The 15,488-nt window shown below is 40.1% G+C and overlaps 1 protein-coding gene across 6 annotated transcripts in view; it reads right to left on the bottom strand.

Moving 5' to 3' along the window:
• The window catches only part of C14H7orf50 (chromosome 14 C7orf50 homolog), a 122,749-nt gene that overhangs the window by 15,406 nt on the left and 91,855 nt on the right, over positions 1–15,488 (bottom strand). For 5 of the 6 annotated variants that reach the window (XM_051632649.1, XM_051632643.1, XM_051632644.1 and 2 more), the window contains exon 3: positions 9,074–9,249. In XM_051632649.1, coding sequence (XP_051488609.1) covers positions 9,074–9,249 — 176 coding nt within the window. Of the gene's footprint in view, positions 1–9,073; positions 9,250–14,864; positions 15,014–15,488 lie in introns of those variants that run through there. The other variant, XM_051632647.1, reaches the window with a different exon arrangement.

Below are 15,488 nucleotides of genomic sequence, written 5' to 3'. Positions count from 1 at the left end.
GAGACAGAAGGTTTCAAACTAAATCATCTGCAGCTTTCACTGAAATACACTTTGAGATGAGTACTTGTGACCTTCTATAAAATTAACTCAAAGATTTAGAAAGATGAGTTATTTGATTTGGAGCCATCAAGTAGGATTAGAGTTTCCTAATCAATTTCTCCCTTTTTGTTTAAATTTAGTGACCATTTATGGTTATGGAAATTTCTAGAAGAAATCTCTTCCCTCTGCTATAAACTAAATAGGACAATGAGCAGATTTGAAAAGACAGAACAGAAAAATGTAGCATGGACATGAGCTTGCCTTGCTTTCTCCTCTTAAGCCATACATTAGCCCTAAGCAAAGGGGTAAGAAAGCTACTCCAAAACCATTCCCTATAGAAAGGATTTTATCCAGAATGATATTAATAACTAAACCATAAGAGCTTTGGTTCTGGGAAGGAAGTGTCTGTCTGGCTGCTTTTCCAAAGCTCAGTTGAATGAGTTGCCTCAGAAGCATCTACTAATTCAGCTGGAAAATCATGCAATTGTTGATTGTTTCTAAAACTTATTTCTGAATGAGCTGAAAATACCACTGAAATATCTGCAGCCTCTGAGAACTTCTACATAAAACTAAGCTTAATAGTTTCAGAGCCCAACACTTCAGCATTTTCAAAGCAATCACCTGCTTTGCTTCTAGAAACTGGAATTGCTTACACAGCAGGCTAGGAATTACAAAAGGCATCAAAACTTATCCTGAAGTACCTAAGATCTTCACAACTTGATACACCAGCATGGAGAGGACTTGCTAGAGATGACCAAAATTATTTTTAAAAAGTAGTTCTGTCCATCTGGAGCATTTCCAGGGTAGTATTGCAGATACCCAGAACATATTCCTACAGCTCATTTTCTTCCCAGAAACTCTTGGTAAAAATAGCAAAGATTGACTCCAAGCTACTTAAAGTTGTTCTTACTTTTTGGTTGCTGTTTTTAGAATCATGTAGTAAATAGTACTATTATTTGTCAGCATTAGCTTAACTGACAAGTTTGCCTCCAGTAACAGCTAAAGAAGCCTCAGTGCCTGCTCTAGCACTGGAAGTGGTATAACTTCTAAATTAGCTCCATGCAGTGCCTAAGCTGATTTGCCCAGAGCCATGACCTCTTCATTCAGGCTCACCTGGGTGTTAACCCGGTTATTCAGCTTCCAGACCTGAAACACCTTCCTGTGTTCAGCACACAGACATCTCTTTAACCACCTGGATTGCAAAGCTGGACTTGCATGGAAGAGCTGCAGACCAAAATTCATGCCTTCCTGGTGGGTTTTTTTTGTGAGCCTTTGTCAGGCAAAGCCTGGGTCACTCAGTCAGGATAACTGTAATATTTATAGGTGGGAAAAAAAGAGGCAAGATACAAGTAAGGAACAGTAATCTGCATAAACTCACTAAATTAAAATTAAGATGTTAATGTTCTTCTTGCAGAGCAGTGAAATTGTTGTATTAGAACCATCAAAAGCAGCTAATCCACCAAGAAGTTAAAAATTGTTTAAAAGCAGTTCCTGCCCAATATGGCATCCTGTGGATGTCATGTGGGGGTTAGAAAAACACTGGCATGGTTCCAACACAGTTCTACATATCACTTGCCACCACGATACAGCAAAGTGAATCCAGAAGTCAATGAGTGTATCATAGGGACTGGAAATCACCAAGCTGGGCTGCTGTCAGACATCTTGATCAAACAGGCAAAAGCTGCATGGTGCTATTACCCAGAGTGTAACGTGACATGCCCAGAATCCTAAATGCATAGTTTGAATAATCAGATGATAATGAGAACACTAACATCTGGAAATGTGTATCATAAAGCTGACTCTGACACTGTAGGGTATCTGACTTGCTGCAGCCAGGCTGAAGCAGGATGAGAAGCACTGTCCCTTCCACAGTCAGTGAAAAAGTTATTATAGGTACAGAATCACAGAAGCATCTTGGTTAGAAAAGACCTTCAAGATCATGGAGTTCAACCGTTAACCTGACACTGACAAGTCCTTAACTAAACCACAGCACTCAGTACTAGGTCTATATGACTCTTAAATACCTCCAGGGATTCTGACTCCACCACTGCCCTGGGCAGTCTGTTCCAATGCTTGATAAGCCTTTCAGTGAAGAAATTCAATAGTTGGCATACTCATGCCAACACTCTCATTAAAACAGAACAATTTTTACTGTGCAGCAAACTAAATGTGAAATCTCAATGTGGTTTGAGATGGATTCAAAGATTAATCCAATGTTGTTGCCAATAAACCAAAGCCAGAGCGACAAGGAGCAGGAAGGAATCGCAGCCTCTGCGTCTCTTCTGAGTGAAGCTGGAAGGCAGCTCCAGCAAATCAGTGTGTTTGCTGCCAGGTCTTGCATTTCCAGAATGATCACAGATGCAGAAGTTCAAAGAAGAGCAATAGAGCAGATCAGTGTCCGGAAGGACTTGGAAAGATGGAGGATTATGGAGGTACCACTTCACTGAAGCAGCAACGTGATTGAGAAAACCCATCCAGCTACGTGAAGGATCTAAACACCAGGACAGGGAGAAGTTATTTACAACATGTGGGGCAATACAATGGTTTAGAAAACCTTGCTCAATAACAGGTCCAACACAGTAGAAGAATTTTTCTGCTTCGTATATCCTAAGAGCAAACCTTGCCTTCTACAGACTATAATATGCTTAAGTTTACAGAATAGCCCTAAGCAGCACCAAATCTGTCGAGGGAGTATGTCCTCTCCAGCTACCCCCAACAGGAATAACTGCTGGCATACAAGCACCCTAAAAATAGGAAAGGTGTGGGCATTGCAACAGAGAGCTTTGTAGAGCTTCTGAGTAATGCTGGGGCTGCTAGGGAACTGCAAACAAACCGACGTGGCTTCATCACATACCATGGGGTGCTGAAGTTATCCAAGGGTGTGTAGGATAATGATAAAGTAACTCACTCTTCGTAAGACGAGACTACTTCTCTCTGCCCCAATCAGAGACAGTGGCTGCCTTTAGAATGGGGAACATCTGTCCAACTATTAACATCCATTAGAAAGCGTTTGGTTTTACAGACATGCTGATTTAGGTCAAGGAGAGGAATCCCACTTAGACACAGGTCAGGCCCTGGCAGAAATTACAAGTCAAGCAATACAGAAAGTTGGAGAAGTGCTAAAACAAATTCACTGATCTCTAGAGTACTAGGAAAAGTGCAAGCCTTTGATATCAGATAGTAGCCAGTGCCTGCCCAATGTCATTCACATAAAATACAGCTGCAGAGCAATGCCAAATGTAAATTTATCCTGTATCTGACTCTCTGGATTCGTGAGGCTTCTTACGGAACTAGTGAATGCAACAAAATTACTAAAAGCACGTATGAATAGATTAATTACATCCATAGTTAATGCTCTTCCCAGAACCACTTAGAAATAGTCATATGGTTATTAAAGCAAAACAAACTTCCATCACTATTCTCCTAGTCTTTGAGGAAAAGCTGCTCTTTCAAGACACCTTCAAGTCCCGGTTGTTGAACGGAAATTAGCAACATTGCTGTGTCTAATTACAATAGTTTCTCTTGAGTTCACACACCATTTTTGCTACTGACTGATTGAGATTCATTACTTGAGCAGTTCTCTGACAGTTCATGAAATTCAAGACAACTGATGAGCTCTTATATATGCTACACCTCCCTATCAGGAAGGAAACTCATTCTCCACCCTGGAGGATGGAGGAAGGAGAAATGACACTAAATGCTAATGCTTGTGGCTATTAAATCCATGGAGATGGTTTCTGGAGAGAGAAAAATAATCTGTGTGTTTACATTTCTAGTGCATCAGTTACTCTTAATATCTAAAAGCTTAAGCCACTGATGGTGAAACATCAACACCAGTGCCAAGTTTGAAATTAATAAAGATTAAGGCCAGCAGCAATGAGAATTACTTAAAGTTCAGAATCAAACATTAGGAGTCATCACTGACCGTGGCTACAAAAAATATTTAAACTATGAGAGGAAAAATGGCTTAAAAATGTTAGGGATCAATGAAGCAAACTAAATCTGACACAAGCACACTCAATGTACATTAAATTTAGAAGCTCTTTTTCAACATCAGTTGAGTGTGGCTGTGTTTGTGCAGAAGCTCTCTCAATATTGTCACCTGGTGGCACGTGCAGTAGGATCAATGTTTTTGTAGTTTCCTGAAGGGTCAACTTCATCTCAGCTGTTGGGCCACAAATCTCAAATGTTGCTGCCTTCTTTACAGCTCAGGAGAAGCTTCCAGTGGTTCCTTCAAAAACCAGAAAACTACTAAATGCTAACCCTGAATGAACACTAAGCTACCTATTAATGCCTTTCTCCAGCTGGTCTCCACTCCAGTAGGAGTAGAAACTCCATATAATTTATACACACTATTTTTATTTATAATATATATATCTGTATGATATATATATCTGTATAATACAATTTTAAAATATCAAAATATATGCTTACAGCAACACCCCTCAGATTTCTGTATTCTTCAACAGGAAGAACAATGTTTCAGCTTTAAAATCAATGCTTGGCACTGTTTGTAATAAAGTTTGACCCAGGCCTGGGCTCTGTTTTCATTCTGCAAACACAGCAGATAAACAACTGCCCTGGGTTGTGCACTGCCACTGTGCTCAGCAAAAACCACCTTGTGTTCTGCACAGTCAGACTGTGAAATTCTGACTCTCTCTCACTTTTGTGTTTCTGTAATGTGCCCTTGATTTGTTTTATTCTTGTAGGCATCTTTTAAAGAAATCTCTGAAACTCACCTACATTTAAATTAGAGATGAGGAAAGTAAGATCTATAGAGAAAACTGAAAAGACAATACCTTGGGGGACATTCTGGTGACATGTATTACTAGAATAACATAAATCATTACAGAAAGAAATTAAATGTTCTCCAGCAGCTTATTTCTTAAATTTTAACATGTGATAAATAATATTGCAAGGCTTAGGTAATTCACAGCAATAACCAGACAACAATATTCTCTATTACTTCTACCTAAGATGACATCAGTCTTGGAATTCCACAGACTTTTAGGGACAACTTTTCAGATCTGTCTGTTCCTTTGATGGGGGATGGAGGAAACCCTATGTGCAGATCCATATAGCAATGAACTTTCCAAGCCAAACACAAGAACAGAAATGTTTCTATGGGAGAGTAGCTTGCCAAGACAAACAAGTTCTGCCAACATTTTAACACCACAGAAGGTCAGTTAGATTATAATTAAATCTAATTACCATTTTCATGAATTGCAACATCTTTTCATCTGAAGGCGCTTTAATGCTCAGAGAAAAGGATGGATTTTTATTTTATATTCTCCAAAAATCAAAGTAATGAGACATTCTAATCTTGGCTTTAAACATGAATCATCACTTACCATCAGAAAGAAAAAAGGCATCATCAGAAGGAAGAGATTTGTGCAGTTTACCCAACACTAATACTTCCTCACTCCTGCTTTTCCCTACTCCTCTGCAGTAATTTTACAGGGTTGTTTTCTCTTTTGATCAGTATCCCTCTGCTGTGTTTTTTCATTATTCCACAATTTCTTGTTTTCCTTCTCATAGTTTTATAACCTTTTTGCTTCCCTTTTTACTTTAGCTATGTGGTTTCGATCTTCTCTATATCTTCAGACCTTCCTCTCTGCTGCCCCAGCAAGTGGGAGGATCTGACAGCAAGAGACTTCCCTGTTTCCACAGACATGCTGTGGTTGCTGTGCTAGACAGAACTGCACTGGGGAACTGCCTGAGCTTATCTCAGCATGGGAAAAGGTGAGATAAAAACTGGTGAAGCAAAGACATTTTAGTTTTCCCCCTTTCCTTTTCCCACAGGCCAACAGAGAGAGGAAAAAAAAAACAGGAACCATTTGGTTTCTTCTCTGTCGAGAGTGCAAAATGTGGTGCCTGTCCTGGTCTCACTCAAATGAGGAAACAGCTGGAATGCCTGGGCTGCCAATGTCACCCAGCTCACAGGGGAATCCCTTCAGCACCCTGAGGTCCAGCTGAAGGCTGCAGTTTGCTAGTTGGCATCAGCTGCTGTTCCATGTGGCCACCTCACATGCATAGAATCGTAAAATCACAGACTGGTTTGGGTTGGAAGGGACCTTAAAGATCATCTAGTTCAGCCTTCCCACATGGGCAGAACACCACCAACTAGACCAGGGGCAGAAGCCCCACCCAACCAGGCCTCGAACACTTCCAGGGAGGGGGCTTCCTGGGCAACCTGTGCCAGTGTCTTTGTGGGCAAAAAAAGCCTCTCAATTGCTAGGACAGTCCTCCAACACAATGATAATTTGACCTCTCTGGGGACTGCCAAAGCATCAAGGATGATTTGTGTTCAGACTCAACTAACAAACCCAGAAAAGCAGAAGAACTGGTCAGCTTGCAGCACGCTGCACCCAGCAGTGGGGAAGGTCACAAAGTCCCCAGCAGTCCCCAGCAGCAGGGACACCCATCAGCAGAGCTTTCAAAGCCTCCACAGCTCTCTGTACCAAGTCCCCTGAGCAGAGCCAGGGGTGCCAGGACAGGCAGCAGCAATTAGCTGTCCTGCCCCCCTCCCCCTGCCCCTTTCTGCCTCCTCATCAGTGCTCTCTTCATTATCCTGTTCTGACTTAAAGGATGAGGCACATCTCTGTGAAAGTCACCTCGTGCCTCAGCAAAGAGAGGAGAGCTGCCCGTGGGCTGCCTGCCACTTCCATTTGGTTTTTCCCATGGCACATACAAGGCTATAGCAGAAGCAGGGATTCCCAGGCACAGGACACCCCAACCACAGAGGAACTGTTACTAACTATATTTAATTCCTCCAAGTACAATTTTGCTATTTTTCTGTGACCTTATTGCCTGAAACAGAAATGTGTTCGCCTGGTGAAGAATTCCATGTACAGAAAAGATGATTCTGCACTCTGAGGGAACTACTGCCTCTTAAAATACGTATGTCCTACAAAATCAGTCAGATTTTCCCTTGCATGTGAAAAATACCCAACAAAAAAAATCTTTCACTGAATGTTAACATTTTACTTTTAAAGTTATCAAACAAAATTTCACTAAAACAAGTTCGATATTTTCCTGTCCAAGGCTAAAGCCTCAGCCAGTTGTGCTCTCATCCTGTGAATAGTTTCTTAATAAATAAGACCAAGAGTTTTAGTTATCCTATGGTACTTCAAGTTCCACCTGTCCTACAGGAGATTCACAAGTCATCAGGGAATTCAGATGCCACCTCACTTAGGAACCCTTATGTCGTGTAAGGCTTTTTGTTGTAGGTGGGGCAACACATCCACAGCACCTTTTTGTTGACTTCCAATTATGTTAATCTCTTGTATAGATAAGATTAGCTTCTCCTCCCACATATTATTCATACCTGTAGCCCTAGAAAAAAAACACACAGGCTGAAATCCTGACCCCCTGAAGTTGCTGGGGGTTTTGCAATGGACTTCCAGAGCTTAGATTTTAGTTTCCATCCCCCAGCTAATATATTACTTCTCTAATTAATTTCAATCCAGTTATTTCTTTTTCCAGTCTTGCTGGGTTGGAAAAACATCTGAGGTGTCAGAGGACTAAGCTGGTTTTCTGTAATTTTCAAGGGTGCAAGATGGTCCCAGCCCATTTGGGGTTAGAAGGGAGTCCATGGTTATGTTTACTTGGCAGTTCATCATCTTAGAACTATCCCTGCTAAGTCTACAAAATTATTATTGTCTGTTGCTCAAATAAGCCCTCACAACCTACTGCTGCACCTACAGCCCTTGGACTCTGTACTACAAGACCAAATGACATGGCAGGTTTACTATTTCAAGGTAGTTTGGTACAGGCTAAGTGAGGCATTAGTCAAACTTGTTCAAATATTAGTTCAAATACAGTTTTGTATTCTCTCACATAAGAAGGCAAAAATCCATACAGATAACAGTTGAATATCAAGCAAAAACCCACAGCTTGTTCCTTGGCTTTTCCAAATCTGAAACCCATTATCTAGAGATCCACCACTTACTAGCACACATACCAGAGTACAGTCTGAGCAGATGGTTCAAAGCTAACTGTCAATCTGTTTGCAGTTCAAATCAGTGGTGAACTCCTCCAGCTGTTTTCCAGATCAAAAATATGATTGTCATTTTGCTATCGCTGCGTGCTGAGGGTTATGTAACAAAAATGCACATGTCCCTCTGCCTGGAATGCAACTAATTTCCTCCCTCCCCACTGAGAGTGGTAACTAACAATTCAGACAGTCTGGATGCTTCAGTTTTGAGCACGGCCAGAGATGCAACCATGTGGTAACCCACTATTTGTAACAGTTTCTGGAGGTCTTACAGAGAGGGTATACGTTGCAGTTTGGAAAAAAAAATAAATAAACATTATCATCCTGTTTATACATGACCTCTTACTGTCTGTAGGGTACTGTGAATGCCTTGCTGTAGATCTTTAGTTTAACCATAGGCTTTACTTTATGTTGGAATTTTAAGTATTCTAAATAAGTGTGCTGCCTAGATGAAGTAATTGTTTCCAAAATGAAATTAGCCACTATACTGGCTGCGTACTTTGGTATGCAAAAATAAAGCTTTGTACACTATTAACTTTAAAACAGTGGCATGACCCTATCTTAATTTACAAATATCCAAACATCATGCAGGCAGTTAAATCCAGCCCCCAGAAAGCTTAACCTCTTCATGCAATTTGCTCATATCAAGAGAACAATTCCTTTGCCTAGAAAGTGCACTCAAGAAACGAAACAAATGCAATTTCCTCAATGCAATCTTTAATGCAATGTGTCTTTCATCTTTGCAAGTGCAGCTAACCCAGGGTATTTATATGCCAACTATAAGGACTTCAGGACAGGAGCTGTGTTTCTATAAATGTTTGCACCTACTTAGCATCTCTCAGTTGTTCCTGTGATATGAGCACAACAGGGTGACCAACTCTATACTAGGGCGTCTACGGAGATGAAACATTAACTTAGTACTTAACTACAGCAATTTCCCTTTGTGTGTTATTACCTGGTTCAGCTTGTTCTGGATTTCTGGCACAGTTTACAGCTCACTTCTGTAGGCAGCACCTGCAGTGGTTTTATGATGCTTACCTGGTTAAATAGGCCAGAGCCAGCTCAGATCCTGATGGCTTTTTAGGTTCCACCTTTTTAATAGAGATCCCAGCTTCCCTCATCAGCTGTTTTTCCTTCTTCTTACGTTCTTTTTTCAATTTTCTTTCCAGTTTCCTCCTTTCTTCTGCAGTAAGTTCTTCCTCTTCTTCTGTAGACTGAAACAATGAACATTTAGTAAAGTGTTTATATTTCTGGAGAAAAGTGAACAAAATATGCAAAAACGCAATTGAAGGGCACAGGTAAAATTTAAGACCAGAAGTTTTAAGCTTCACAATTTTATTGTTGACTATATTTCAATCACCTCTCTAGTCAATTCACAGAGCTGTAAATACTGCACTTGCAGTCATCTGCAGAACTGCCCTCTCTAGTTGATAATACCCTTCTCAGCAGTAACCTGAGCACCTTCTAGCTGGGTAGTGAGCATCGTATCTAAAATTTATTGTGCTGTTTGTTCTCCTATACTCAAACCAGAGGGGAAAATGTGAACAGCAGAGGCTGTTTTATAGTGGAGAAAAGGTATGGATTTTTTTTTTTTTAATTTTATTATTTTTTTAGCATATGCACATTTAATGGGAGAAGGAGGATTGCCTTAAGATCCTTAATTCTGAGGACTGTTAGTTCTATAACCTCACACTTCCTTGGACTGAGAAAACCTGTCTGCTGCACAGCAGCTTCTTTTCCATTATGCAAAAGGAGAAGATTTTCATCCAAAGACTTTCATCCAAGACCTCTTGGAAATCTTTTAGCAATCTCAAGTAAACATTTGCATGATTTGCAATCAACATTTACACATACAGCTCACAAAGGGCATCCAAACCCCTGCGTACTTTGGGATAGAGGAAGGCTTTGAACACTATGAAGCCATTTCTGCTGTGCAACTTCCCAGTTAAAACTGAGCAATGAAGAAAGTATGAAATTCTGCAAACAAGACTCTTACACAGTATTGGTCTTGTTTTTAGATATTTCCAAGTCCAGGAGTGAAGGGGTGGTGCTAATTCTTAGCTTATATGATAGCTACAGATCTCACACTGTCCCAAACAGAACTTGGATACACTCATCACAGTGTAAGGAATTGGTGCTGCTTAGCCACTTCCACAGGTCAGGCACTGGGATAAAATGCAGGCCAAAGTTATGCACAAGGACCATTTCAATATCACCACCTCTTCCAAGCTAAGAAATCCAGTAGCAAAAATACTAGAAGTATTAGCTCTTATGATGAGCTCAGGGTTTTTAGCCCATTTGCTGTGCTGTCCTACGTCCCTACTATCATCCAGACATGGTGCTAATTTCCATCATTCTTGCTGGCAATTCAAGCAAAGGATGGCTAAACAAGGCAATACCTGAACACAATCTTAATTGCCAAAGACACCTACTGAGGACTAAACATTTGTTCAGTGTCAAATCATGTTTCATCTAAGTTTACTCTGATTCATATTTTCTTCTATTTACAAAGACCAAAAAGGGGCAAGAAAGCAGAAATTAAAATAAATGGGAGTGAAGCAGTAAAGAGGATATGCTTGGGGTTTTTTGTTTGTTTAAAATACTTTTAAGCTGTTTTTATGGAAAAGCCAGCATTCATATGCAAACACACGCAAAAAAGCAGCATATGTTGCATTTGTATAGAAGATGTTTTATAACACATGCTGAGAATAAAATAATATTTAGGGTGAAGGTAGGTACGTAATCATTCTACAGGAAACAACGTTTTCATTTGAAAAAGCCACCCTGGTACTTACTAAAATAACAATCCAGCCACACAAAGCCCAGGAAAACACTGAGGGTGGTCATTTATAAAGTGTTTGTAAAAGATCACTACAGCAGCTGTCCAACAGACGACACACTACAGTTAATCTTCTTTTAAAAATAATGTAATGAATTTGTTTACTTTTCTGTGAGCCATGAAGCTTTCAAATAAAGTGACTGTGGCACATCATTAGAGCCCGCCTGATAAAGAGGCCTCTGCTTCTTCATACTTACAGTAAATGCATATCTCTGTACCTTCCCTTCCCCCCACATTCCTTGCATTATCAAAAAGCTTTTTATCCCTCTCCTTGACGGCTCCATTAAAAACAAAACAAGTTGCTCCCTCCTTGTGGGTCCCCATGGAAATACCAAGCCCTAACAACATTTGTTTCCAGCATCACAACTGATGCACCGTGGGCAACCTGAAACAAGGGCTCTGTTCTTCCTGCAGGGCTGCTGCTGTTCTGGGAGTGAAAGACTCAGGATTTACAGCTGGAGGTACCTTCTGCTGGCCCACAGCATCATCCAAGGAAAATCAGATCCATCAGGCTTCTGTTTGGGATGCCCAGGACACGTGCTGCAAAAGCGCTCGCAACTTTACAGCTCAAACTACTTTTCTAGTTGCAACTCTACTTTTATCCATCCATATCAACTTCATTAATCTAGTTGTAGTACCACAACCTGTCTGCGAGTGGTTTATTCAGTTGAAAACCTCAGGTTTTGTTTGTTTCATAAAATACCTACATTTGGTGGGTATTCTTCACTGAAGCTGAGGGCAGTTTTATTGAAATTTCAGAAAAAAAAACACACACACACACAAAAAAAACACAACAAAAAAAACCCCAACACAATCAAAACCAACCTTCCCCAAAACCTGGGACTCAAAAGAAAACAAACCCAAACCTTTCACTGGAATTTAAAGCCTAGCTGTATTTATTTTAACTCAGATGATCTGCTATGATGCTCTACTGATAGATCTCTTCTTCCTTTAAATCAACAACTTTATTTTTCATTTCTTTTCCCCTGAACCATTAATGTGACCATTGTTTCTGAAAGATATGTCCAAAGTTTGTGAGCCATTTGAATTAAGAGTTTTAGTATTATGTCACTACTTAAATTTTAAAAACCCAACCAACAGAACTTCATTGTTTGGAGGTCATAAATATTCCACGTTGTCTCCTTCTATATTTATAAAGTGACATCACAATTTGTAGTGCTACAATTTAGTCTTAACTACAACATTGTAAAGTCCACATTTGAGCATGTCAGACACTTGTTTATTGATGTGATAAATTTAAACCACATGCATACAGGAAAACACAACACTTGCTTATTTGCAAAGCCTGCTGAGAGCTACCACACCACCTTGGATCGTGGGCTCATTAGATCTCAATCTAAACAAGGTCAGGCTAGGTCAGTACACTTGAATGAATGACATTCAGAGCAGAGCCAGTGGCTTCTCATGATTAAGGAGGTGGGAGTCTTCCACTTGGAAACTTTCCAGAAGGCCTGAAAAGGTGCTAAAAGGGATATTGCCACTGGATGCCATATTTTGAATAAAAGACAGACCCCCAAATCTTTAACACACTCATAAAAATCCATCTCATCCCGGCAAGGGCACGGAGATGTGAGCTCAGACATCTTCAAGCAAAGGTCACACTGTAGTGTGTCTATCTGCTTGCAAAATCTGTGACTGCCAATACAGCACCTTTCAGCTGTACTGTGTTCCTGAATTGTGTGTAAACACAGTAATATACTGTAAGTGGTCTGAAGCATCTCATTCAAAATATCTGGAGGGTTTGGCTGCAGCAGCTTTAGGTACCACTGAAAGTTTTCCATTATTCTTTGTAATCTGGGAGTATTGCACAACTTTAAAACCTTTTGTAAGTCTTTGGAAATCATAAAAGGGGAGCCATCTCAAACTAAAGTAAAGCATCTATTAAAGCAGTGTTGCTAAGCAATTTAGAACAGAGAAAAATAACTATAACTGCAAGAGAAACTGGAAAGGGCAGAAAGATGTAGAGAGGCAGGATTTCTTGAAGGTACCTGACCCTTTTTTCTGCAGCAAGAGTGGCAAAACCTAACAGGTTTAGTTTTTCAGAGATTGCATCTGCATAAAAACTTGCACTGCTAGAGGACTGTGAACAATAACAGCTGTGCAGCCAGAACCAAGGCAGTATTAGCAGCAAACTAATTGTATTGTGTTTCAGCAGAGCAGTAAGTACATTTTTTAATTTGCTTCCAGATTTAGTTAACCAAAGGTTCTTGACTGCCTCATGCTTGAGCAGAATTGAAGACACCTTCTAAAGATTCTGTTCCTCCTCCTCACTCATCACTGTTTCAAAGACACATTTGCATCCCCAGTTGTCTGTTGCCAGGATAGAATAAGGTTGACAAAGAGTCATAAGCTCTGAAGAGTTGCCACAATGAGCCCAATACTCATTTATTACAAATTTGCCTTTGGGATTTGCTTGTGTAGGTCTGAACTTTCCGCCTGTTCAGGGGTTCAGCTTTGCTGCCAAACCTATAGCAGTAACCACAGTCCAAGCCACAGCTCCAATTTTACTATTTATTAGTGCCAGTGGATCCAGCTCCTCCAAAAGCCAATAGACTTTTAACCTTTTCTACTACCAGAGCAACACAAATCTGAACAACAGCAAAGCAAGTAACACCAGAGATTCAGAGGAAGAGATGATAATTTGACAAACAGCGACAAATGCATAAAGAGGGTGTCAGATTTTTGAAACCTGAAGAGAAGGATGGGGAAATGGATGATACAGCTTGCTTCATAGTAGGAGCATTGTATTGTCTTGTTTGTTCATTAAGCTCATGTTATTTCATAACTTTTAATACAGAGAAATGTCAAAGGGGACTTTGTTCACTGACCAAGAACTGACGAGGAGCGACCGACCTGTCATGTCACAGCTTCTGCTCACAAGCAGCCTTTTGCCCCAGAAATGCTCCATGCATGATATCAGCATGCAAAATGTTCTGTTTCTGTCTTACACAATACATATGAACCCAGATAAATAACTGGCCATCTGCCAGCTTAAAAACAAAAAGCAGAATCTATAAACACAGTTCAAAACCTACAAAGAAGAAAGACTGGCAAATCCTTAGATGCAAGGTCCATAAAAGACTGACGAATGATTTACTGTCCGAGGCTTGCCAAAGAACTGTGCCCCAACTACAGCTATAGAATTTGAATAAAATAGTTCATGGCCGTATTGAATTTAAATAACTATTTTCAGTCATTTAGCACCTTATGAAAAGAAGTATGACCAGACAGGGCATATGATATTTCCTTACCACGCAGAAAGCAAATTTTGAATGAAAAGTAGCATTTGTAGAAGTACACCTCCTTACATCATGTCTGTAGCACTTGCAGAGGAAGATTTTCCTTTAAAGTATACATTGCTGAAAGAAAAAATAAGTGTTCAAAAAAGCTAGGTGTTTCTAGCATCTCAACTCCACACAACAAAAACACTGGGAATAACTTAAATTGATTTGGAAAGGTTTCTATAGATGCAACCCAGGCAGAAAAGCCTCAAACAAGTTCTGCAGGAAGCCAGATTTAAATAAGAACAAGCTTTTTATCTTTCTGTTCCAGGAAAGGATTCTTTTAGTGGTCATGTAAATGTTTGGCTTTTTTTAAAAAACAAAGTGTCCTTATGTACACAGCTATAGTACCTCACAAGCACAAGTCATCAAGTAACAATCTAAATTTGCAGCTGTAATTTAGAATAGATGCACCTTTATCGGCTGGAAACTGGGCTTAATTTACAACTATGTGATCTTTATATGTTTCATAGATTTACATCCAGTACTGAAGAGCACTTCAAGTGTTATCATTAGGAACTGCTGAATAAGAAGAAGTTGAACAATTTACTAAATTAAATGAATGCATTTATAGGAAAATAGAAAACATGATTTACAGAACCTAGCTTGTTGAATTCCACTTTATAGATTGTTTTATCCTATAAAATACATACTGTAGCAGATTAAGTTTTAAGGCATAAATTAGTACCATATTTTGTGTCTCCTTTTTCTCCACCAGTATCACAGTCCTGAATACAACTGAAATCTTTAAGCCACCACCACGACTGCAGGCTTGGGAAATGCAGTTTTGCTTCATTTGCAACTACAGCACTGCCAGGAACGTTCACGTATTTGCTGAAGGATTTTGCTTACTCTCTTACCCTTAATTAAACTGTGTCAGCCAATCAGGAGAAGATGGAATTTAAAAAAAGAAGAAAAAGGAAACCCCTCGGAAATCATTTGTATCCACATCCCTGTGGCTTACACACAAGCCCTTTTAACCCCTCCCCAAAAACACACAGAGAGGAATTTTAATAGAAGGAGAAGGAGACTGTCGCAGCACTCGGTGTTTTCATCCCCACCAAAGTCAACCTCTTTAGGGGTGCTGACAACCCCTTCCCAAGCCTAAAAGGGCTTTGGGCTGCGAGAGGAGGTAGAAGCAAAGCACAGGCTGTTTTGAGATCCTTGCTGAAGAATTAAAGAGAGAAAAAAAAAAAAAAAAGAAAAAAGAAAAAGCCCAACACCACACAACCCCAAACCACGAGCTCGATCTCCTCCAATGAAAGAGGTACCACAGGGTGTAGGCAGGTTGCCAGGCGAGCTCGGCAGCGTG

This window comes from Apus apus, chromosome 14, assembly GCF_020740795.1.
Source record: "Apus apus isolate bApuApu2 chromosome 14, bApuApu2.pri.cur, whole genome shotgun sequence".
NCBI classification, from domain to species: Eukaryota; Metazoa; Chordata; class Aves; order Apodiformes; family Apodidae; genus Apus; species Apus apus.
The sequence above is the reverse complement of the archived record's forward strand: the minus strand, read 5'-3'. Positions and strand labels throughout refer to the sequence as shown.